Source organism: Oncorhynchus tshawytscha, linkage group LG13 (genome assembly GCF_018296145.1).
Source record: "Oncorhynchus tshawytscha isolate Ot180627B linkage group LG13, Otsh_v2.0, whole genome shotgun sequence".
Classification (NCBI taxonomy): Eukaryota; Metazoa; Chordata; class Actinopteri; order Salmoniformes; family Salmonidae; genus Oncorhynchus; species Oncorhynchus tshawytscha.
Genome location: NC_056441.1, coordinates 20692871 through 20719293, shown reverse-complemented (window position 1 = coordinate 20719293; position 26423 = coordinate 20692871). Strand labels below are relative to the sequence as shown.

Sequence of the window (26423 nt, the reverse complement as noted above, 5' to 3'; positions counted from 1 at the left end):
TTGCTTGTAGAGTTGATCAATTCTTTATATATATTTTCAGAGAAGTTTGGATCATCATAATTTGGTATTTTAGTGTTTTGATACTTTGTGCAAGGAAATTGATAAGCATTAAAAACTGGATGGAGCCGCCTGAGTGGTGCAGCAGTCGTAAGACACTGCATCGCAGTACAAACTGTGTTGCTACAGATTCTAGTTTGATACCCATGCCAGCGGGTCAGACACATGCACACCGACACAGTCACCAGGTGTACGCTGTTTCCTCCAACGGACATTTTTTTGGGGGGTGGATGGGTATAATTTGTATGCATTAAATGTATAATAGTAATATTTAAAATGACTAAATCGGGTCATTTTGTATACATTTATTTAAATTTGCATCGGGCCACTTCTGGGCCGATTCCTTATTGCTAGCTAGGGAACCAGTCTAATATGAATGAATGGCAGAGTCATAATGCTTTTTACTGATGCAGGAAAAAGTAAGACGTGATGTATCAGACATTGTGCAATGGAATTATTGTCAACCTAAAATATTGTTATATAATCCTAAATACAGTTTATACAGGTTTTATACCAATTCTCTGTATAAATGGCATGTAAAATACAGTATATGTAAACAGACCAGTCTCCATTTTTGTTTTCTCAGAAAGCTGTGAGTGTTATTATGTGATACAAAAAAAAATCCCAAGGTGGTGTAGCAGTCGGACGTGTGTGTTTGTCTTTGTCTTATCCCGTTAAATAGACTAAATTTTTTATTGACTATACGTTTGTTTACTCCATGTGTAACTCTGTGTAGTTTGTGTCGTACTGCTATGCTTTATCTTGGCCAGGTCGCAGTTGTAAATGAGAACTTGTTCTCAACTGGCATACATGTTTAAATAAAGGTGAAATCATTTAAATTAAATACAATATCAGTACTTGTTGCATTTACAACTTGTCTCAGTCCTATCATCAACTGTTTTCAGCCAGTGTGTGTGACTGTGGATTGACTGCATTGTTTGAATGGAATGTTGACATGTTGGCAGTTAATTAGAAACATTTATGGAATCATTCCTCTAAAACTGTCTGGCTAGCTAACAAACATACTTGGCTGACCCCATTTAGTCGACTGGTCGATTGTTTGGTCGATATGCTATTGGTCGATATGCTATTGGTCGATATGCTATTGGTCGATATGCTATTGGTCGATGTGCTATTGGTCGACCAATATTTGATTTAGTTGAGCAGTCATACATGTACAGTGCATTCGGCATGTATTCAGACTTTTCCCACATTTTGTTACGCTACAGCCTTATTCTAAAATGGATCAAATCATTTCCCCCCCTAATCAATCTACACACAACACCCCATAATGACAAAGCAAAAAAAACATTTTTTTGTTGTTGTATGTATTAAAATGTAAAACTGAAATGACATTTACATAAGTATTCAGACCCTTTACTCTGTACGTTGTTGAAGCACCTTTGGCAGTGATTACAGCCTCAAGTCTTCTTTGGTATGACGCTACAAGCTTGGCACGCCTGTATTTGGGGAGTTTCTCCAATTCTTCTCTGCTGATCCTCTCAAGCTCTGTCAGGTTGGATTGGGAGCGTTGCTGCACAGCTATTTTCAGGTCTCTCCAGAGATGTTCGGGTTCAAGTCCTGGCTCTGGCTGAGCCACTCAAGTACATTCAGAGATTGTCCCGAAGCCACTCTTGCGTTGTCTTGGCTGTGTGCTTAGGGTCGTTGTCCTGTTGGAAGGTGAACCTTTGCCCCAGTCTGAGGTCCTGGGCATTCTGCAGCTACCAGTCTCTCTGCTGCTGAAAAACATTCTCCCAGCATGATGCTACCATCAGAATCTTGTTTCTCATGGTCTGAGAGTCCTTTACGTGCCTTTTGGCAAACTCCAAGTGGGCTGTTATGTGCCTTTTCACTGAAGAGTGGCCTCCGTCTGGCCACTCTACCATAAATTTAGGGCCCTATGAAATCCATTTGATTTTTTTCCTCATTCAGTTTTTTTTCTTAATTCTGAATTCAAATTTCATCATCAGAAAGCGTGTCTAATAATGTGACTGAATAAAACGTCAACAATTTAATAAGATAAGAGTATACAAGGAGTACATGTGTAATGATGCAACACAATATTGCACTATTTTTTATCAAGGCAAGTGCTTCAATACGGAGTTCTACTAAGTGTTTCATTATTAAAAAGTAATGCAAGAATAAAGGGAACAATGCAACAAGCAATAGGCAAAACCTATTGTTATACTTATGTAAAAAAAAACTAAATGTTGCATTCAATGTTTTTTGTAAAATAAAGTGCTTCACATAAGTGTTTCATTATAAATGGAGAAAAAAAGATTAATGCAAGAATCTAGGCAACAATGCAGCAATAGGCAAAACTTATGGAACTACCTTATGAGCTCCTATGTTTGTCCATTGTAAGTTTTCCATCTATGACAGACATCTCTATTGAAGTACATGATTGTCAGCCTCTTTGTGTTGAGCTCGGTGAGTGTCTCTCGCTTTGTCTGTGAGCAGAGTCTTATTTTTGCTGAAACTCCTCTCACAGTCGACTGAGCTGACTGGGAAGTAGATGTAGGGCACTGCCACTTCTGCAACTCTTGGGAATCTCACACTCAGGCCCCTCCAGTAATCAGCAAGCTCCAAAGCAGGTGAGGGCTCCCTGGATACACAGCGGTGATAGGCAATCCATTCTTCACTCAGCTCTGTTGATGGGCTTGCCATGGGTTTCAGTTGTGTGTATGCTTCAATCTGCTTTCCCATGCTGGAGTCTGCATGGAGTCGGATCGAACTCCCTAGCCAGCCTGTAGATCTCTCTGGCTGGATGTGTGTCCCAGTGCTTTGAGACCTTTGTGAAGGCCAAGTGGAATGCATCATGGAGATGGTCAAGCACCTCCCTCCTCTCTCCAATCCCCATCCTTCTCAATAGCTCATCTGTCTTGGCACCATACCCACATGTTTTTGCCATTCCATTCACTAGGTAAGAGCCCAGATCCTACATGACATTGTATGCAGACACTGCTGTGGGACAGTGTGTTCCTTCTAGGATTGACAGAGCTGTCATCCATTTGGAGCAGCCCTCTGAGATGAAGGTCATTTTAACAGTGAGGGCCTGCACCTTCTCTTCTGTTTCCAGCTGGATGAGGAGGTATGTGACTGCCTGGGATAATGACTTTTCTGCCAATACAAACTCTCTGTACAGATGAACATACTCTGCATGGCACTGCCTCAAACCAGCTATTCCATCTAGAGCTCACTGCTTCAGGAGGAGCCTTGTCCTGCACAAACTCCTTCATAATGAGGAAGCTCACCCATCTTCTCTTTCTGCCAGGGTTCTTGAAGAAGACAGATCTCATCCATGTCACAAGTGATGCAACTTCAGAGAAGTATTTGTAGTGCTGCCAGGTCTCTCACACCAGATTGACATGGCAGAGACCAGTTACATGGACACTGTTGGGCATCACTCCTTTCAGAACCTCCTTGTATGCCTTCAGGCAGTAAGGAGGCATTGTCTGTGGCCATTGCCCAGGCATCGTTCAGGTTCAGATCGTTGCTGTGGAGGGAGGCTAGTATAGCTTGGGAAAACGTTGAGGAGTTGCATTTGTCCATGAAAATGACATCCACCAGGAAGTACTGGTTTTCAACACCTGCAATGAAAGATAACCAAAATAAGTGTTATTTAAATTTAAAGTGTAAACACAATATAGATACAGCGATAGTTACCTAATTGGAGAGGCAGACAGCTGCTGACATTATGCATCGCTATATTTCACCACGATAGCTCGTCGTTTGGAATATCCAATTTGCATGCGGACAATTCAACTTGCAGAATGTAAATGTAGGCTATGTTAATAGGCTGTTAAGTTAACTCACCAATGACCATGTTTAGGATGCTGAAATCCCTTGCATCTGTTGTCTTGTCAACAACCACTGCAAACTTCTTCCCACGGATCTTCTGTAGAAGGGCAGTCATATGTTGGTCAAACACACGGGGCAGGTGAGTTTGACGGAGACTGCTCTCGTTTTCGGGCAACGCTCCTTCCTGTTTGCAATGCTTCCCTAGAAACGGCCTTGGCTTTCTTAGCTTTTCAAAGGGGATATCAGACTCGGCACACACAGCCACAAAATCCTGAATAAATTCTCGTCTTGAATCTGCTGATGCACTAGTAATGGTCATTTGAAGAGGCATGTTCTGGCTAACACGGTGCTTTTCCTTGTTCTTCACATGGACTTTAGACTTTAAGTGGTCATCACACACTTATTTTTACGGGTCCAATCAATAGTATGTTGACATAATTTTTAAAACAGCTTATCGCGTGGTTCGTTGAGCTTATCGCCTGACTCGATGGTTCGTTGAGCTTATCGCCTGACTCGATGGTTCGTTGAGCTTATCGCCTGACTCGATGGTTCGTTGGGTATTGCTCTGCTCTGAATTTAGGGGTTAGGGTCAACTTTTTTTGTTTTTTTGACGACTTGGGCATCTCAGACGGCCTCTTCGACGACTTGGCCTCTTTCGAACGTGATTCTCAAAGTGACAGCCAAGTTGTGAGGTGACGTAAGACTGACCCCCCGGAAAACGGAATTAATTCTCTAGGCCTACTCGTCTGTAATTTTACAATTATGAAATCATTTAGGTTACTACAATCATTTTTTAAAATTCAGCCAAATTATGGAAAATTCTGCAATATTCCACGTTTTCCAGTTGATTCCATTTTTATTACCAAATTCTGCGATCCCGTCTGCGTTTTCCGCATCGCGGATATCATAGGGCCCTATAAATTGGTGGAGTGCTGCAGAGTCTTTCTGGAAGGCTCTGGAAGTTTGGCCAGGCGACCAGCTCTAGGAAGAGTCTTGGTGGTTCCAAACTTCTTCTATTTAAGAATGATGGAGGCCAGTGTGATCTTGAACATTTTTTGGTACCTTTCCCCAAATCTGTGCTTCAACACAATCCTTTCTCTGAGCTCTATGTACAATTCCTTCGACGTCATTGCTTGGTTTTTGCTCTGACATACACTGCCAACTGTGGGACCTTTTATATAGACAGGTGTGTGCCTTTCCAAATCATGTCTAATCAATTGAATTTACCACAGGTGGACTAAAATCAATTTGTAGGAACATCTCAAGGATGATCAATGGAAACAGGATGCACCTGAGCTGAATTTCCAGTCTCATAGCAAAGGGTCTGAATACTGTAAATAAGGTATTTCTGTTTTATTACATTTGCAAACATTTCTAAAAACCTGTTTTCGCCTTGTCGTAATGGGGTATTGTGTGCCGATTGAGATTTTTTATTTTATTTTAAAATACATTTTAGATAAGGCTGTAACAGTGCCCTTAAAGCATCAGACTATAAGCACACAGACCCATGCACAAACACGCATGTACACATGCACACTCAGACAGTGACACGCAAAAACACACCTGCTAAACACACTAACTCAAATGAAAGGAGGAAAGATCTGATGTGGAAGTTACACAGAAAATGTAATGAAAAAACAGAATGCTCTCGCTCTCTTATTATCCACAACCCCTGTGAGATGAAGGCATGGCCTTTGTGTGGAATGCATCTCTTCCGTGTGTGGTGGGAGGTTAGTCTTAATGTCCTTCATGTCCTTGCCCCATGTCATTCATAGATCTGTACTGTATGTGTGCGTGTGTGGACAGACGATAGAAGTATCATCCGAGTAGATAAGAGGGGGAGAGAGATTGGAAGGTGTTTAGCTTTTCGCAATAGGTGTCTGATTTATAGTCAATTATTCAAGAGGAAATGAGCGTCATAGGCCAGCGACTGTAATTAAAGATGAGCTGCCCCGCTCTACGCCCACATCAAAGAGACTGGGGAGCCCCCTCTAACCCTCCGCTGGAGCCCCAAATACCCCTCCTCTGGGGCCCCCTGCTCTCCTCTCCCTGTTTTACACCCAGCTCAAAACAGAGTTGAGTGGTAGGAGAGAGAGCAAAACAGAGTTCATTCTCAGAGGTGAGGGGGAGGTTGTGTGTAGCAATAGGAAGGAGGGCTCTCACTAGGCAGAGTTTGGGGGGAATTCCCGGCAGATAGTTAAATTGGCTTCATTATTTTTGAGTAATGGTTTTCGATGACACGGAGAATAAAGTTTCCAGATATGAATGACTGTGTGTGTGTGTGTGTGTGTGTGTGTGTGTGTGTGTGTGACACATTATACCTGGAATGTCTGTACTTATGTTCCATGTCAAACTCCCCACGTCACGTCTTATCTAAAGAGAGAAACGGTTGTTTGTTCTGGATCAAAACCTCTCGTTTAATTGTCATTGGTTAGTTAAGTTAGCTGAACTACAACAACAGTACGTGGTCTGTGTTTAGAAGATAACTTGTCATTAGTTGTACAAGCAAATGTTCATGAGTTCGCAGAACTATTACAGTACGCGTCGTGAGTCAGTGTTCAAATGGTCTTAGCCAAACTCATTTTAGACATGCAGGAAGAGACTCGTGTTAATGTAAGACATGTTGTTTTCTGATGCGGTACATCTGAGGAGATGGCTAGTGTGTCCACTGTACAGTACGGAGCTGGTTATGTCCCATCAAACTTCTTCTCTTTTATTTCTGTCTGTTTGGGATTCCTGTGGTTCTCGATAGTCTTTTATCACCTGCTAATAACCTGTTGCTAAAGAATGAAAGAGCCTGAAACAATTCAATCAAACAGGACAATCGCCAAGGAAACATGTTGCGCTAAATCGTCTGTAACACAATGGATAATTATTCTTACACCCAAGGTGAAACACCTGGTGGTGTTCCAGAAACACCTGGTGGTGTTCCAGAAACACCTGGTGGTGTCCCAGAAACACCTGGTGGTGTTATATAAACACCTGGTGGTGTTCCAGAAACACCTGGTGGTGTTATAGAAACACCTGGTGGTGTTATAGAAACACCTGGTGGTGTTGTTATAGAAACACCTGGTGGTGTTGTTATATAAACACCTGGTGGTGTTCCAGAAACACCTGGTGGTGTTATAGAAACACCTGGTGGTGTTATAGAAACACCTGGTGGTGTTGTTATAGAAACACCTGGTGGTGTTGTTATAGAAACACCTGGTGGTGGTGTTATAGAAACACCTGGTGGTGGTGTTATAGAAACACCTGGTGGTGGTGTTATAGAAACACCTGGTGGTGGTGTTATAGAAACACCTGGTGGTGGTGTTATAGAAACACCTGGTGGTGGTGTTATAGAAACACCTGGTGGTGTTGTTATAGAAACACCTGGTGGTGGTGTTATAGAAACACCTGGTGGTGGTGTTATAGAAACACCTGGTGGTGGTGTTATAGAAACACCTGGTGGTGGTGTTATAGAAACACCTGGTGGTGGTGTTCCAGAAACACCTGGTGGTGTTCCAGAAACTGGAAACATCCCGGGCTGGGACAGGGAACAGGGCAAGGAGGGTGCTGGCTGTCGAGTGGTTCCTCAATGGAACCATTAAAGACAAAGGCACAGATGTCTGGTGAGTGGGAAGGAGGGTAGGTATTGGTTTCTCTCTCTCTCCTTTTCACTCAGATTGCCTTTCTCCCAACACCCCGCCAACCCTACTAAGCCATTTGTCTTCTAGAGTTTGGACAGTCAGTCAACCACAAGAAAGTTGTTAGCACATCTGTCTGTCTGGTGGAACAGTGTAAGTTCAACAGATGTCATCAGACTGTAGACAGACTGCTTCTCTCTGGCTGATGGCCATCTCTCCCATTTGCCCCCTGCCCCCCAACCAAACCCCAATGAGGGGGGTAGACCTAACCCTGTGTCTGCTAATGAGGGGCAGTGGGCTGGAGTACAGGCTGTTATAAACCCTGTGATATCCCCCCCCCGCCAGTTTAGCAGGGCAGGCAGACTGCTTGGTGGCATTATCTACGTACACACACACACCAAGGTGACCAGAAACTGTGGGGGGGGTTCTGGGTAAAGTTAATCAGTGATTTATATGTAATCCATGAATGACATCATATTAATTTCAACAGAACAATGATTTAGGTAATTCTTCTCTATCAACCTCCCTGCTCTCTATAATAGTAATTTGTGTGTGTGCGTGTGTGTGCGTGCGTGTGTGTGTGTCAGGAGTACAGCGGGGTGGATTAAGAGATGAATCCATTGCGTTGGTGAATTCACGCCAATTAAGAGACGCATGGCGATGTTTACATTCAGCATCTCTGTTATTTGTCAGACACACGGCGCTGGTCACATCAACGTAGAACAAAGAGGCTGCCGGATCGTATTAATGAGCTAACCAATATATCACGGTCTCACAGGGGGAGTTGACGAATGGTTTTGAGGCATGCCCAGTGAATCTGAAATTGCACTATATTGCTGTGCCATATTACCAATGTAGGCTACGTGCTTTGGGTCAGAGCTGTATATGATGTCATTTCGGATACAGCTACATTATTTGTTTGTTTTTGTTGTTGTTGTGTTTTCATGCACAGTAATATTCTCTGTTGTTGTTTTAACAGGAAGTCAGAGGAGGAAGTGGACATGGACAAGGTGACAGCTGCCATGGTTCTGACCAGCCTGTCCAGCAGTCCACTGGTCAGGAGCCCCCCAGTCAAAGTCAGCGGTGAGTCGACCAAACCTGGTATATATCATTTATTATAGTATCCTCTTTTTATACTGGTGATCCCATTAAGGCGGCAGGGTAGCCTAGTGGTTCGAGCGTTGGGCCAGTAACCGAAAGGTTGCTAGATCGAATCCCTGAGCTGACAAGGTAAAGATCTGGCGTTTTGCCCGTGAACAAGGCAGTTAACCCACTGTTCCTAGGCCATCATTGTAAATAAGAATTTGTTCTTACCTGACTTGCCTAGTTTAAATCAAGGTAAAATAAATTAAGATTCTCTTTAACCACTGAGTTTTGTCCCAAGACGGCAACAATCAAACATTTGATCAAACAAACATTTGCGGAGGTGATCATGATAGCTAGCGTCTGTACGTGTCGTTTTGCGTGCTCTGAACGAACTGACAAAGGAAGTTGTTTACTGTTTCATATACATATCCCCTTGCTGAGGTCACGTCATGATGAGGACATGGTGAGACTAGTGCAGCTGTAGAGATGCATACTGTATGCATCTCCTGAGTGCAGCTCTCCCACCAGGTAAAGATGAATGCTGTCTTTGATCTCTCTGCTCCGTCTCCACCTTCAGATTGAATTAGAAGTGCTGAGTGGATTGTCACGGTGATATCTAAAGAAGAGTTTCTCTTCATCTGCTGTAATGTACATTATATCAATCGCAAGACGTCTCAACTAAGTCCCTGGAGTGAAGCAACTGTAAATGAGGTCTTGTTTGTTGTGCCACTCAAAATTGCACTCTTTTGACGCTGGCCTCCACACCATCCATCCCACCAGCTTCTGCTCCATGGGAGACGGGGCTTTTAGCAGTGCAGCCCCTGAACTCTGGAACTCCATCCCTCTCCATGTCAGAACCTCACAATCCATACACACTTCCAATAACACATTCACACTGGATGATCTGTTGTCTTAGCTTTCACCCCCCGTCGAGTTCACCTCCCTAATAAGTCTGTTATCATGTTTAGTGTGTTCTCTGGTTAGCCTTCCATAATGTTTAGTGTGTTCTCTGGTTAGCCTTCCATAATGTTTAGTGTGTTCTCTGGTTAGCCTTCCATAATGTTTAGTGTGTTCTCTGGTTAGCCTTCCATAATGTTTAGTGTGTTCTCTGGTTAGCCTTCCATAATGTTTAGTGTGTTCTCTGGTTAGCCTTCCATAATGTTTAGTGTGTTCTCTGGTTAGCCTTCCATAATGTTTAGTGTGTTCTCTGGTTAGCCTTCCATAATGTTTAGTGTGTTCTCTGGTTAGCCTTCCATAATGTTTAGTGTGTTCTCTGGTTAGCCTTCCATAATGTTTAGTGGAATTTTAGTCTTGTTTGTTTTAAAGTATGACATGAAACGTGCTTAAAATAAAGTATTATTAAAACTACTGCATACGTTGAAAGTCGATGCAGCTGGAAATCACTGTTAGATGCATGTGTTTCTGAATCGTATGATGTCATCTCAGTGACAATTGTTGCTTAGAGGACTCCTAAATAGTTGAGTACTAAGTTTGAGTACTTTTCTGACTCTCTCTGTCTCTCTCTCTCTCTCCCCCCCCCCAGAGGGTCTGAATGGCTCGTGGAAGGAGAGTGGTGGGGGCTTCACCCCTCCAGTTACAGCAGTAGTGGCTATTGGAGCTGGAGCGGCCCTAGTGACCAGTCCAACCCGTCCACCCCCTCCCCACCGCTATCTGCAGACAGCTTCAAGCCCTTCCGCATGTCCAGCGTCAACGGCCCGCCCCCCGACGACGCCATCGACGAACAGGATGGCAGCAGCCTGCTCTTCGACGAGCCAATCCCACGCAAGCGCAAGGTGGATAGTCCGATTTCATTTCACCATCTAAAAATACAATTCTAGCCACACAAGTGGATACACTCAATAACCCATAGGATAACCCATAAGATAACCCGAAAATAGTTAACAAAGTGCTATTTTGGTCCTCTGAGGACCACACAGAACCAACACTTGATTAGATCAATGTTTCAAACACTTCTGACTGTTGTACATTTTGAATTGGTAGGTTGATTTAAGAAGGGGTTGTACTGCAGTATCAGTGATCTTGACAAGACAGAGGATGTCCCGAAAGAAGGGAGTTCCTGCTAGCTACTGTAATACCTCCTTCTTGAACTCCGTGACATTGGGAGATGACAAGCTGTTTGAGGTAGAATTTGGGACACGGGGTAAAAGTGACAGACTGATCCTTAGACACGTGGCGACGCCTGATGTCGTCTCTGAGCCACCACATAGCACAAACACCACTAGAGGAGACCATTAACACTAATTGGGCGGACCCAGCAGCATGTTATGGCCACTTAGAGTAGCCGAACGCTCCTGCTTCCACTCTCCTTTATTTACTCCGTTGGCGGCCACCATTTTGTCACTCTCCTCATTTACGTGAATTAATGACTGAATATTCCCTACTTTATTTCTCTCCCTTTTTCTTTGTCTCTCATTCTTATCAGGGGAGCGGAATTCTTGGATGCTGAAGCTCTGTTGTCTAGCTGTCCATTCCCAGACTATACTGACACACACACACACACACACACACACACACCTCCCGCCCTGCGACTCCAGGCATTTATCCTGCTTAATTACTTTACAGCCACACATGGGCCCATCTAACATTGAAATGAATGATTTTAATATCTTCACTGGCAAACAAGAAGATTGTCCCTCCGTCTCGTCCTTCTTTAGAATCAGTATCCAATTAAGAGATGAGCGGTGCCGTGCGTCTCATCAGATCAATAGGATAGCTCTGGTGAGAGACGCACAGCACCCCTCATCTCTTAATTGGATACTGATTCTAAAGAATGAGAGGATGGAGAGAGAGAGATGGGGGGTGGTGGAAAGAAAGTTAGAGGGGGTGTGCTGAGAGATGGAGACAGACACAAAGAGATTGAGAAAGAGGTAGATGGAGACAGGAGGAGTCTAAATCAGAGTATAGTTTGATTTGAGCACAGCCATGCAACAGTGCAATAAAATATATTCAGATTTGATTTTAAAGGAGTATTCTGTAAAAGAGTCCGCTGATATCTTTTAATTTAAGACTAGTCTATTCTATTACATTATTGGCTATATGTTGTCATTAACAATGAACTGTTCTCAGCTTGAAGAAAACCATCCACCACAGGAACTCTCCCTCTCCTGGAGGGGCACAGGACATGTCTGTCTGGTGTCTCCCTGTGTTATGTTCCTCTTTCAACTTCTGACTCCAGTTCTCCATATTGGCTTCAGACACAAGTCTAGTTTTCATTGTTCCCCATATTTTCAGAAAACTTCCCCCAGGTTACATGTGAAATAATCACCCATGACAACTGGAGCCAAGTGTTGCTCTTCTTGTCCTCCTCTGAGTCAAACACAATGCTGCTCGTTCACCAGCTCTCTTTTAATTAACTGTGTGCTGCTGGAATGTGGAACTGCACAGGGGTTTTGTTACTGAAGGACCAACACACACACACACACACACACACACACACACACAAGCAGGAGATGATGACGAGTGTATTATTTGGCATCAGGAAGAAAAAATATAAAACATCTTCTGTTGTAAATTAAATGAATGTCCTGAACAATGGCAAAATAGACGGCCACCCATCATAAAGATCTATGACGAGGGATCAGAGCATTAAGACACGTCTATCCTCATCAGGCGCAACTGCTTTCAACTGGAGGCATACACCCGCGCGCACACACACACACACAGACCTCCTTCTTCACTCTCCTCTCACCACCCTCCTCAGACTGAATGGGCCAGACAGGTGGGTTGGTGGGAGTCCCTGGCCACATGTTAGTTTGACTAATGGAGGATGGGATGAATGGCAGAGCTCTGTTTCTCTGTAAGAGGTACATTGACACAAAACCCACACACATTCACACATACAGCGACAACACAAACACATACATACACACAACATGCTCGCACACACTTTTAAATCATTTGCTGTTCTTTATTTGACTTGTATTATCTATCCTGATGCCCAGTCACTTTACCCTGCCTTCATGTACATATCTATCTCAAATACCTTATTATTATCTATCCTGATGCCTAGTCACTTTACCCTGCCTTCATGTACATATCTATCTCAAATACCTTATTATTATCTATCCTGATGCCTAGTCACTTTACCCTGCCTTCATGTACATATCTATCTCAAATACCTTATTATCTATCCTGAAGCCTAGTCACTTTTATTATCCCTGCCTTCATGTACATATCTATCTCAAATACCTTATTATTATCTATCCTGATGCCTAGTCACTTTACCCTGCCTTCATGTACATATCTATCTCAAATACCTTATTATTATTATTATCTATCCTGATGCCTAGTCACTTTACCCTGCCTTCATGTACATATCTATCTCAAATACCTTATTATTATCTATCCTGAAGCCTAGTCACTTTACCCTGCCTTCATGTACATATCTATCTCAAATACCTTATTATTATCTATCCTGATGCCTAGTCACTTTACCCTGCCTTCATGTACATATCTATCTCAAATACCTTATTATTATCTATCCTGAAGCCTAGTCACTTTACCCTGCCTTCATGTACATATCTACCTCAAATACATTATTATTATTATCTATCCTGATGCCCAGTCACTTTACCCTGCCTTCATGTACATATCTACCTCAAATACCTTATTATTATCTATCCTGACGCCTAGTCACTTTACCCTGCCTTCATGTACATATCTATCTCAAATACCTTATTATTATCTATCCTGATGCCTAGTCACTTTACCCTGCCTTCATGTACATATCTACCTCAAATACCTTATTATTATCTATCCTGACGCCTAGTCACTTTACCCTGCCTTCATGTACATATCTATCTGAAATACCTCGCATCCCTGCAAGTATTTAGTCAGCCACCAATTTTGCAAGGTCGCCCACTTAAAAAGATGAGAGAGGCCTGTAATTGTCATCATAGGTACACTTCAACTATGACAGACAAAATGAGAAAGAAAAATCCATAAAATCACATTGTAGGATTTTTTATTTATTTATTTGCAAATGATGGTGGAAAATAAGTATTTGGTCAATAACAAAAGTTTATCTCAATACTTTGTTATATACCCTTTGTTGGCAATGACAGAGGTCAAACGTTTTCTGTAGGTCTTTACAAGGTTTTCACACACTGTTGCTGGTATTTTGGCCCATTCCTCCATGTAGATCTCCTCTAGAGCAGGGATGTTTTGGGGCTGTTGCTGGGCAACACGGACTTTCAACTCCCTCCAAAGATTTTCTTTGGGGTTGAGATCTGGAGACTGGCTAGGCCACTCCCGGACCTTGAAATGCTTCTTACGAAGCCACTCCTTCATTGCCCGGGCGGTGTGTTTTGGATCATTGTCATGCTGAAAGACCCAGCCACGTTTCATCTTCAATGCCCTTGCTGATGGTAGGCTTTGTTACTTTGGTCCCAGCTCTCTGCAGGTCATTCACTAGGTCCCCCCATGTGGTTCTGGGATTTTTGCTCGCTTTTCTCGTGATCATTTTGACCCCACGGGGTGAGATCTTGCGTGGAGCCCCAGATCGAGGGAGATTATCAGTGGTCTTGTATGTCTTCCATTTCCTAATAATTGCTCCCACAGTTGATTTCTTCAAACCAAGCTGCTTACCTATTGCATATTCAGTCTTCCCAGCCTGGTGCAGGTCTACAATTTTGTTTCTGGTGTCCTTTGACAGCTCTTTGGTCTTGGCCATAGTGGAGTTTGGAGTGTGACTGTTTGAGGTTGTGGACAGGTGTCTTTTATACTGATAACAAGTTCAAACAGGTGCCATTAATACAGGTAACGAGTGGAGGACAGAGGAGCCTCTTAAAGAAGAAGTTACAGGTCTGTGAGAGCCAGAAATCTTGCTTGTTTGTAGGTGACCACATACTTATTTTCCACCATAATTTGCAAATAAATAAATAAAAAATAATTTTGTCTGTCATAGTTGAAGTGTGCCTATGATAAACATTACAGGCCTCTATCATCTTTTTAAGTGGGAGAACTTGCACAATTGGTGGCTGACTAAATACTTTTTTGCCCCACTGTAGATCCACATTGATCTGGTACTGGTACTCCTTGTATATAGCTCCACATTGATCTGGTACTGGTAATCCCTGTATATAGCTCCACATTGATCTGGTACTGGTACCCCTGTATATAGCTCCACATTGATCTGGTATTGGTAATCCCTGTATATAGCTCCACATTGATCTGGTACTGGTACTCCCTGTATATAGCTCCACATTGATCTGGTACTGGTACCCCCTGTATATAGCTCCACATTGATCTGGTACTGGTACCCCCTGTATATAGCTCCACAGTGATCTGGTACTGGTACCCCTGTATATAGCTCCACATTGATCTGGTACTGGTAATCCCTGTATATAGCTCCACATTGATCTGGTACTGGTAATCCCTGTATATAGCTCCACATTGATCTAGTACTCCCTGTATATAGCTCCACATTGATCTAGTACTCCCTGTATATAGCTCCACATTGATCTAGTACTCCCTGTATATAGCTCCACATTGATCTGGTACTCCCTGTATTTAGCTCCACATTGATCTGGTACCCCCTGTATATAGCTCCACATTGATCTGGTACTTCCTGTATATAGCTCCACATTGATATGGTACTCCCTGTATATAGCTCTACATTGATCTAGTACTCCCTGTATATAGCTCCACATTGATCTAGTATTCCCTGTATATAGCTCCACATTGATCTGGTACTCCCTGTATATAGCTCCACATTGATCTAGTACTCCCTGTATATAGCTCCACATTGATCTGGTACTTCCTGTATATAGCTCCACATTGATATGGTACTCCCTGTATATAGCTCTACATTGATCTAGTACTCCCTGTATATAGCTCCACATTGATCTAGTATTCCCTGTATATAGCTCCACATTGATCTGGTACTCCCTCTATATAGCTCCACATTGATCTAGTACTCCCTGTATATAGCTCCACATTGATCTAGTGCTCCCTGTATATAGCTCCACATTGATCTAGTGCTCCCTGTATATAGCTCCACATTGATCTAGTGCTCCCTGTATATAGCTCCACATTGATCTAGTGCTCCCTGTATATAGCTCCACATTGATCTAGTGCTCCCTGTATATAGCTCCACATTGATCTAGTACTCCCTGTATATAGCTCCACATTGATCTAGTACTCCCTGTATATAGCTCCACATTGATCTAGTACTCCCTGTATATAGCTCCACATTGATCTAGTACTCCCTGTATACAGCTCCACATTGATCTAGTACTCCCTGTATACAGCTCCACATTGATCTAGTACTCCCTGTATATAGCTCCACATTGATCTAGTGCTCCCTGTATATAGCTCTACATTGATCTAGTACTCCCTGTATATAGCTCCACATTGATCTAGTACTCCCTGTATATAGCTCCACATTGATCTAGTGCTCCCTGTATATAGCTCCACATTGATCTAGAACTCCCTGTATACAGCTCCACATTGATCTAGTACTCCCTGTATACAGCTCCACATTGATCTAGTACTCCCTGTATTTAGCTCCACATTGATCTAGTACTCCCTGTATATAGCTCTACATTGATCTAGTACTCCATGTATATAGCTCCACATTGATCTAGTACTCCTGTATATAGCTCCACATTGATCTGGTACTCCCTGTATATAGCTCCACATTGATCTGGTACTCCCTGTATATAGCTCCACATTGATCTAGTACTCCCTGTATATAGCTCTACATTGATCTAGTACTCCCTGTATATAGCTCCACATTGATCTAGTACTCCCTGTATATAGCTCTACATTGATCTAGTACTCCCTGTATATAGCTCCACATTGATCTAGTACTCCATGTATATAGCTCCACATTGATCTAGTACTCCCTGTATATAGCTCCACATTGATCTGGTACTCCCTGTATATAGCTCCACATTGATCTGGTACTCCCTGTATATAGCTCCACATTGATCTAGTACTCCTGTATATAGCTCCACTGATCTAGTACTCCCTGTATATAGCTCCACATTGATCTAGTACTCCCTGTATATAGCTCCACATTGATCTAGTACTCCCTGTATATAGCTCCACATTGATCTGGTACTCCCTGTATATAGCTCCACATTGATCTGGTACTCCCTGTATATAGCTCCACATTGATCTAGTACTCCCTGTATACAGCTCCACATTGATCTGGTACCCCCTTTTTACAGCTCCATTCTTGTGTATTTGATTCCTCCTGTGTTACTATTTCACGGTAAAGTCTACACCAGTTGTATTCGGCGCTTATGACAAATAAAATTAGATTTTGAGTGCGTGAGAAAAGAGTGAAGTGTCTGATGTTGAATGTCGTTCTGTCTTTCCTCCTGTGTGTAATGTACAGAACTCCATGAAGGTGATGTTTAAGTGTCTGTGGAAAAACTGTGGGAAGGTTCTGAGCACGGCTGCTGGGATACAGAGACACATCCGGACCGTTCACCTGGGGTAAGACACATACTGTTATACACATAGACATCACTCACTCTCTCCCTTACACTTTTTTTACTCCTCTCTTTCATCCTCACACTGACATGTATACAGTCAAGGGTTTTTCTGTATTTGTACTATTTTCTATATTGTAGAATAATAGTGAAGACATCAAAACTATGAAATAACACATATGGAATCATGTAGTTACCAAAAAAGTGTTAAACAAATCAAAACATATTTTATATTTGAGAATCATCAAAGTATCCACCCTTTGCCTTGACGACAGCTTTGCACATACTTGGCATTATTTCGACCAGCTTCATAAGGAAAGCTTTTCCAACAGTCTTGAAGGAGTTCCCACATATGCTGAGCACTTGTTGGCTGCTTTTCCTTCACTCTGTGGTCCGACTCATCCCAAACCATCTCAATTATGTTTAGGTTGGGTGAATGTGGAGGCCAGGTCATCTGATGCAGCACTCCATCACTCTCCTTCTTGGTCAAATAGCCCTTATCAAAGTCAAACCAAATATTATGTGCCGAATACAACAGGCGTAGGTAGACTTTACAGGGAAATGCTTACTTACAAGCCCTTAACCAAAAATGCAGTTTTAAGAAAATACCTAAAAATACTTAAAGATTAAGGAAAAAGTAAGAGATAAGAAAAACCTAATTAAGAGCAGCAGTGAATAACAAAAGCGGGGCGATATACAGGGGGAACCGGTACAGAGTCAATGTGGAGGCTATATACAGGGGTACCGGTACAGAGTCAATGTGGGGGCTATATACAGGGGAACCGGTACAGAGTCAATGTGGAGGCTATATACAGGGGTACCGGTACAGAGTCAATGTGGAGGCTATATACAGGGGTACCGGTACAGAGTCAATGTGGAGGCTATATACAGGGGTACCGGTACAGAGTCAATGTGGAGGCTATATACAGGGGTACCGGTACAGAGTCAATGTGGAGGCTATATACAGGGGTACCGGTACAGAGTCAATGTGGAGGCTATATACAGGGGTACCGGTACAGAGTCAATGTGGAGGCTATATACAGGGGTACCGGTACAGAGTCAATGTGGAGGCTATATACAGGGGTACCGGTACAGTGTCAATGTGGAGGCTATATACAGGGGTACCGTCAGAGTCAATGTGGAGGCTATATACAGGGGTACCGGTACAGAGTCAATGTGGAGGCTATATACAGGGGGAACCGGTACAGAGTCAATGTGGAGGCTATATACAGGGGGAACCGGTACAGAGTCAATGTGGAGGCTATATACAGGGGTACCGGTACAGAGTCAATGTGGAGGCTATATACAGGGGGAACCGTACAGAGTCAATGTGGAGGCTATATACAGGGGTACCAGTACAGAGTCAATGTGGAGGCTATATACAGGGGAGTCAATGTGGAGTCTATATACAGGGGTACCGGTACAGAGTCAATGTGGAGGCTATATACAGGGGTACCAGTACAGAGTCAATGTGGAGGCTATATACAGGGGTACCGGTACAGAGTCAATGTGGAGGCTATATACAGGGGTACCGGTACAGAGTCAATGTGGAGGCTATATACAGGGGGAACCGGTACAGAGTCAATGTGGAGCTATATACAGGGGGAACCGGTACAGAGTCAATGTGGAGGATATATACAGGGGGAACCGGTACATTGTCAATGTGGAGGCTATATACAGGGGGAACCGGTACAGTGACAATGTGTGGGGGCACCGGTGTCGATAAATTAGATAATTATGTACATGCAGGTGGGGTTGTTAAAGTGGCTATGCATAGATAATAACAGAGTTGTAGCAGCGTGGGGGGGTGCAAATAGTCTGGGTGGCCATTTGATTAGCTGTTCAGGAGTCTTGTGGCTTGGTGGTAGAAGCCATTTAGAACCCTCTTGGTCCTAGACTTGGCGCTCCGGTACCGCTTGCCGTGCGGTAGCAGAGAGAACAGTCTATGACTAGGGTGGCTGGAGTCTTTGATGATTTTTAGGGCCTTCCTCTGACACCGCCTGGTATAGAGGTTTCTGGATGGCAGGAAGCTTGGCTGTACGCACTACCTTCTGTAGTCCCTTGAGGTCGGAGGCCGAGCAGTTGCCATACCAGGTAGTGATGCAACCCGTCAGGATGCTCTCGATGGTGCAGCTGTAAAATCTTTTGAGGATCTGGAGGTATGGAAGTGTGTTCTGGATCATTGTCCTGTTGGAAAACAAATTACAGTCTCACAAAGTGCAAACCAGATGGGATGGCGTATCGCTGCAGAATGCTGTGGTAGCCATGCTGGTTAAGTGTGCCTTGAATTCTAAATGAATCAGACAGTCACCAGTAAAGCACCCCCACACCATCACACCTCCTTCATCATTCATGGTGGGAACCACACATGCAGAGTTCATTCGTTCACATTCTCTGCGTCTCACAAAGTTGGAACCAAAAATCTCAAATTTGGACTCATCAGACCAAATGACAGATTTCCACCGGTCTAATGTCCATTGCTCGTTTTTCTTGGCCCAAGCAAGTCTCTTCTTCTTATTGGTGTTCTTTAGTAGTGGTTTCTTTGCATTTATTTGGGCTGCAATTTCTGGGGCAGGTAACTTTAATGAATTTATCCTCTACAGCAGAGGTCATTCTGGGTCTTCCTTTCCTGTGGCGGTCCTCATGAGAGCCAGTTTCATCATAGAGCTTGATAGTTTTTGCCACTGCACTTGAAGAAACTTTCAAAGTTCTTGAAATATTCTGGATTGACTGACCTTAATGTCTTAAAGTAATGATGGACTCAATTCTCTTTGCTTATTTGTGCTGTTCTTGCCATAATATGGACTTGGTCTTTGTGACCCTTACCATGTCACAACACAGCTGATTGGCTCAAATGCATTAAAAGGACATTAATTCCACAAATGAACTCTTAACCAGGCACATCTGTTAATTGAAATGCATTCCAGGTGACTACCTCATGAAGCTGGTTGAGAGAATGTTAAGAGTTTGCAAAGCTGTCATCGAGGTAAAGGGTGGTTATAATCTCATATAACCTGGCTGGCAGCGGTCCAGCTGAACCTTGGGCACCTCCTTTCACTGGGATTGTCAAAACACAACAGCAGATTAATCCCTGTGGTATTATCACCATGGTAACATTTTCTCCACTTGGCACAACGTGACAGGCCTGGGATAAATGAGGACAGAACAGAACAATGTTATCACACAGATGACATTTACACTCAGTCAATTAAAGCACAATAATAACCACAGTGGTACTCACAACAGAGATACCTTTAAAGGCCGCCACCCCACTTCCCTGACAGACAGAACAGTGTTTGAGGAGTGTTTGTTTGCCAGGCCTGTGATGGTAAGGTCTACTGTCTGTGCTACAATGGGGATGAGGGAGACATAATGACACATTTCAGAGCCAGCTCTCCCCATTCAATCTCTGATGAAGTTTGCTAATAAAGAATGATAGAGGCCTCTGGTGGCCAAAAGGCCTGGCAACGCCATTGAGTGCTTCCACCATTTTAATATAGTCAACTGGGTGGGACTTCCAACTTCATTGGCTGATCACTCCTGGTGACCCTGTTGGAGTCATGTCCAACCAGATCGTCAGGAGGGATCATCCAATCGTGACAAAGAAAATTGTCTACTTCAAAATGGGAAACAATTATCCATCTCAATGAGCTTGCTTTAGTTTTTCTGTCAATCACTTTATGAACATGATCAGATTCGGTAGTTCATAACCTGATATTAGTCATGGGACCAGCAAACTGCCCCAATCATCATTTCTCTGTAATGACAAGAGCAGGGCTCATCTAATCAAAGATAAATGCTGATATTAACATTCCTAGTTTTAACCCTTTCCTCTCCCACAGGCGTAACTGTGACTCTGACTGCAGTGACGGAGAGGAGGATTTCTACTACTCGGAGATCAAACTCAACACAGACTCAGTGGCTGACGGTCTGAGTAGCCTGTCCCCCGTCTCCCCCTCCGTACTCTCCCCCATCTCTCCCCCCCATGACCACCACAGACGACCCCCTGCAGAGGGCAGCAACGGGACCAATGGGAACAAGGATAATCACAGCCACACCCACTCCAACAGCACGCCCCTCAGTCGCTCTGCCCCCAGCGCCCTCTACCTCATCCACGCAGAGCACGCTTACCAGGTGAGAAATGCACCCACAAAACTACTGGTCACACCTTCTGATCTCCAAAGTAGTGAAGTGCTTATAGTATTTGCAATTCAATTGAATTGATTGAGTGCTTGACTGACGGTTGGTTGGTTTGATTGTTTGATTGGCGTATTGGTTGATAGGTCCATTGATTGATTGATTTGTTAATTGACTGACTGTGTGGGTGCTTCACACTGGTCTTTAAAGGTGTGACTGACTTGTGGCTGTCCCTCCCCTCCCCAGGCCACAGCTCCAGTCACCATCCCCTTCTCTGGCTCTGCTGCCTCAGGCTCTGCTGCCTCCACCTCCTTCACCCCCAGCAGCAGCTCGACCTTCAGTATCTCCTGGCAGTCACCTCCTGTCACCTTCACTGGCACTGCTGTGAGTAGAAGAAACACACAACGTGCACATACAGGGATTCACACAGTCTCTCTCTCTCATTCTCTCTCTCTCTCACACACACACACACACACACACACACACACACACACACACACACACACACACAGCCTCTCAAGCATACCAGTGGTTTTCTGTTGTTTTGTGCTTGTATTCAAATGAATGTTCTCTGTCTATTTCGTTGTTCTGATGGCTCTGGTCCTGTTCTGTTTCTCTCTCTCCAGGCATCTCCCACCCACAGTCGGACACAGAGCTTTGGGGAGCAGCGGTCCCAGACAATAGCAGTCCTCTCCTCCCCTCCCAGAGCCACTGGCTCACTCAGGTACCAATGACCTTTACCAGCTGAACTTTTACTGATGACCTCTGAGCTTCGGGCATCCTGAAATCACAGGAAACCCACTTTGAATCCATATTTAGAGATGGCAACCATGTCTTCCATAGGAATGAAGCAACTTACCAGAACCATGTTTTATGTTTTCCCCACTTGTATAAACTATACATCAATGATCAACATTTTGGATGTTTTCTCTCATTATAAACCAGGCAGTGTTAACAAACATATTTCACCATATTCTCATCTCTCCAGCCGTAAGTCCCGTGGCGAGGGTAAGAAGTGTCGTAAAGTGTACGGGATGGAGAACAGGGACATGTGGTGCACTGCCTGTCGATGGAAGAAAGCCTGCCAGAGATTTACCGACTGAACCAACCAAGTAACCGACCAACCGTGAGGGTTCCCCGTGGGAACCAGGGATGTTCCTTTCTGTTCCCGTCCTACGCATGCGTTGTCACTCCAAAACCAACGTTGTCACACCCTTCTACAGTCCTGGTCCACTCCACCCCAACCATAACCCGACCCCTCCTGACCCACCCCAGCAGGACCAAGGGGGTGGAGCCTCCTACTGTTCTGAGTATATCCCAAGCTAACTCCAGCTCCCTCCCAAGACTTCCAACCGGGGAACAAAAATAACCTCCGACCTAATTGTCAGGTCAGCCATGAAGGGACCAGAAAAGAGGCAAATTTTGTTCCAGAACATCTCAGTATTTAAAAAAAATTGAGAATGGGCTTTTTTTTGCTTTGAGAGAAGGTCATAATAAAAAGAGAACAGGGAAAAATCATTGTTTCCCATGTAGACTCCTTCTTTCCCCACTGGCCTGCTTCTTCTACTGGGTGCTCTGGATCTCTACAACCACAGGCCCCCTCTCTTCCCCGTCCTCACCCCAGGGAATGTATCTTGTGTCTGGACTCGGCAGGGGGAAGAGGGAGGGGTGGATAGCACCCCCTAGTGGGGTTAAATGGATCAATGCAACAACAGCAAAAATACAAATACACATTCGGGGTGCAGAACAGACCAACCTTGCCAGCAGCAATGAGCCCTACACCCCAACACTGCATCACAACCACAACACAGGACCACACAGTTTTCTATCTACATTTTATATATATATCCAGTTGACTGAAGCTAAAAAGGGTCATTTTCTTTCAGGGAGTGTTGATCAAAAGAAAGGAAACATTTCAATATAGTTATTTACAGTGAGGGTTTTGGTCACATGATATTTACTTGCAACCAAAAAGGTTATTTGTAATTTTTTTTTAGGTGCCATTTTCCCTAATGTTGTTATTTCTCTGTATCTATTCTTCTTGGTGTATTGAAAGCACAAAAGGACTGTTTTTGCTCACTAAGAACTCAAAACATTACACCCCTCCCACACACTTTGGGGCAAAACAATCAACCGACTTAAAATGGGTCTGCATACAAGTTCTCCTCTTCTTCCATCCGGAGTTAGTTCGTATTTCTAACGGTTTGTTTACGGGCGCCATACTTTACCAAAGCCCGTAGGTCCCCAAAGCCCGTAGGTCCCCAAAGCCCGTAGGTCCCCAAAGCCCGTAGGTCCCCAAAGCCCGTAGGTCCCCAAAGCCCGTAGGTCCCCAAAGCCCGTAGGTCCCCAAAGCCCGTAGGTCCCCAAAGCCCGTAGGTCCCCAAAGCCCGTAGGTCCCCAAAGCCCGTAGGTCCCCAAAGCCCGTAGGTCCCCAAAGCCCGTAGGTCCCCAAAGCCCGTAGGTCCCCAAAGCCCGTAGGTCCCCAAAGCCCGTAGGTCCCCAAAGCCCGTAGGTCCCCAAAGCCCGTAGGTCCCCAAAGCCCGTAGGTCCCCAAAGCCCGTAGGTCCCCAAAGCCCGTAGGTCCCCAAAGCCCGTAGGTCCCCAAAGCCCGTAGGTCCCCTATCCGCTCAATTTTCCCTTTCCTTTCCAATACCAAAAGTGAAGCAAGAACTTTTATTGTATGTGTGTGACGTGAATGAACAGTTGTAAAGGCGGTTCCTGTTGGGTCGGGGTGAACATCTCACTCTCTCTCACCCTACTCACTCTTGTGTTGACCTTCCAGGTCTGAGAGAATAGTGGTGAAGTAAGCATGGTAACATCACCTGTACCATACTGTGGCCGGTCCAGCCCAGACCTCCTTGTTGGAAAATGGGAAGCTTTTTGGGAGATTTCTTTAACTCGGCACACTGCACTCACTCCAGCTCGGCCAGCACATCACTCTATGGGCTTCATAAGTAGGAAGAAACTGTGTGATTGATGGGTGGCAGAGGCCGGTCCACTGGTGCAGCTACCTGATTGGTTATGTGGACCTGGCTGTCCCCACCCACTCCACTTCCTCCTGATGAGACTGGCCACCTGGTTGGCTTGGACGCGGGAGGTTGACTCACTTTGAAAGGGACATTACTGTACGTGGTAGATTATGAACTCTTACGGAATCACTCTGTTGTCACCTAGCTAGTTCTCTCTGTCTGTCTGCTCAGACACTCTGGCTGTTCTAAGGCTGCCCACCGCAAGCCTTCTTCCAAAGTGTGGACTTGCACATTTCCGGTCATGGATTTAACAATGGTGTGAACTCTCTCCTGCCAGTTTTTTACACCAATCCTATGCTTTTAAATCCATGAATGCACATTTTGGGACACAGCCTGAAACTCTTATATGAAGGTCAATATAACAAGGTCAAAGAAGTACACACAAAGAAAGAAGTCAACACACAGTCCAACACCAGCTATATAAACACACTAGTAAACCCACTCTGTTCACAACCCAGCTTCCTCCGTACCTCCTCCGGGATTATATAGCCTTTATTTCTCTCAACCCTTTTCTATTTTTGTCTTTTTATCAGAATGTTTATGTAGATGGAGCTCTGATTTGACTGTTTATTAAGTTAAATGTTATCCACTTTCTATCCTCCACCCAATGGACGAGTTCAGTATAACGCCAAGAAGGGTGACCATAGTTTAAGTGTTATATCATTCATTCAAGTGTAGGCTAAACCAATGTTGTCGACATGGTATGGCCTCGGTCGTACATTCAAAGTCACTGTGCTTTTAAATCATGTCATTGGAGTTTCTGCAAGATTAAACTATATTTAGATCAGTGATGGGCACCTGGTAGCCCACTGCCCCCCTTCTGAAGGACCTCGGATACATTTTTGGGGGAACTCAGTCGGGTCTCAACTTACTGTTGAGAGTTAGAATAGTAGAATACACCAGGTGCAATTTCAACATGTGGTTGTGCATCAGCAGTTTTTCTCTTGTTATGTCAGTCACTCAGTCACTCAATTAGCCCATATCAGCTCAAATGTTTAGCGACCAGTTATCTAGACTTGTTATCATGGTGGAATGACTGGCCGGGGGCTCCTCCATTGATTTTGTTAGTCAGTCTCACTCAGATATATCATATTAAATCCTGCAAACATTTCTCTCCACACTATGGCAAAATGTCTAGAATTGCAGGAAATTAGATGCAAAACATCAAAATCTTCTCTTGCCCCATGGCAAAATGTCTAGAATTGCACGAAACTCACATAAAAAAAAATCTCTCTCCTCTGTCAAGAATGTTTTGCTCGCGGTGTGGGGGGGTATGGATGTTTGTACGCAGACCCCCCACCATCATCATCGTTGCCCATCCTGACCCAGAGGATCTAAAACTGCCATTTTATTATGTCAACAGATTGTGGTTTAAAAAAGCCTCATGTACACATGCTTACGGAGGAACAGATGGATCTGTCTGTTCTACTGCTAAAGGAAGACTGTGGTTATTGTAACCCTGCAGCTCTTAGGAGAATACTGTCAGCTTGTTTTGTTACAGTAGGTGAACCCCACAACCTAATCTCTCTCTCTCTCTCTCTGTCTCTGTCTCTCTCTCACACACACACACACACTGTAACCCTCTATAATATCTATCTGCCAGTGTCATTTAGCAGTTGGAGAAAGACACCTGATTAAAAACCTTTGTCTTATTTGCAATAGCATTCTCTTCAACCTTATAAAGTTGTCATAATCGCAATTAGCTTGACGTGTGTGTGTGTGTGCGCCTTTAGGCTAGTGTGTGCCCCCAGGGAATCCATTGTTTTATCTTTAGGCTAGTGTGTGCCCCCCAGGGAATCCATTGTTTTATCTCTAACTCCATGCCCTGTTACTGTGGTGCTTTTTAAATTTGTGTTATATAAGCGGTATCCCTGTTATTAGAAATAGCATTCTAGATTCTATTTCTATGTCCCCGTTGTTGTGTGGAGATTGTGTCAGCCTCTACAGGGCTGAGGCTGGGTTACTTAGTGGTGCTGTGCACTCAGGTAGCAGGGAATGCAGGGGGGTGCACCTTTTGTCCAATGCGATTTCACAATAATGTTCTATGGCCTCCGTTACACTGTAGTAGAACATGAAAATAAAACACCTGCGTCGAGGCAAATCTCTCAACAGAGAACTTGGTGTGTCGCCACCAACACTGTGGCTTTTCCTCTCCTATCGCATTATATTATGTACCGTCCCGTATCAACGTGTTGTAGCTTCTACCAGATATAGTGCTGAACATA

The 26423-nt window shown here is 44.0% G+C and overlaps 1 protein-coding gene across 1 annotated transcript in view; it reads left to right on the top strand.

The window, feature by feature from the left end:
- LOC112264442 (zinc finger protein 704) overlaps positions 1 to 25850 on the top strand; it is a 111895-nt gene extending 86045 nt beyond the window's left edge. The window contains 8 exon segments of the mRNA XM_042295316.1: positions 8464 to 8567; positions 10114 to 10145; positions 10148 to 10363; positions 16936 to 17036; positions 20875 to 21166; positions 21416 to 21553; positions 21796 to 21893; positions 22158 to 25850. Coding sequence (XP_042151250.1) covers positions 8464 to 8567; positions 10114 to 10145; positions 10148 to 10363; positions 16936 to 17036; positions 20875 to 21166; positions 21416 to 21553; positions 21796 to 21893; positions 22158 to 22272 — 1096 coding nt within the window. The 3' untranslated portion in view covers positions 22273 to 25850.
- Positions 25851 to 26423: the final 573 nt, after the last annotated feature.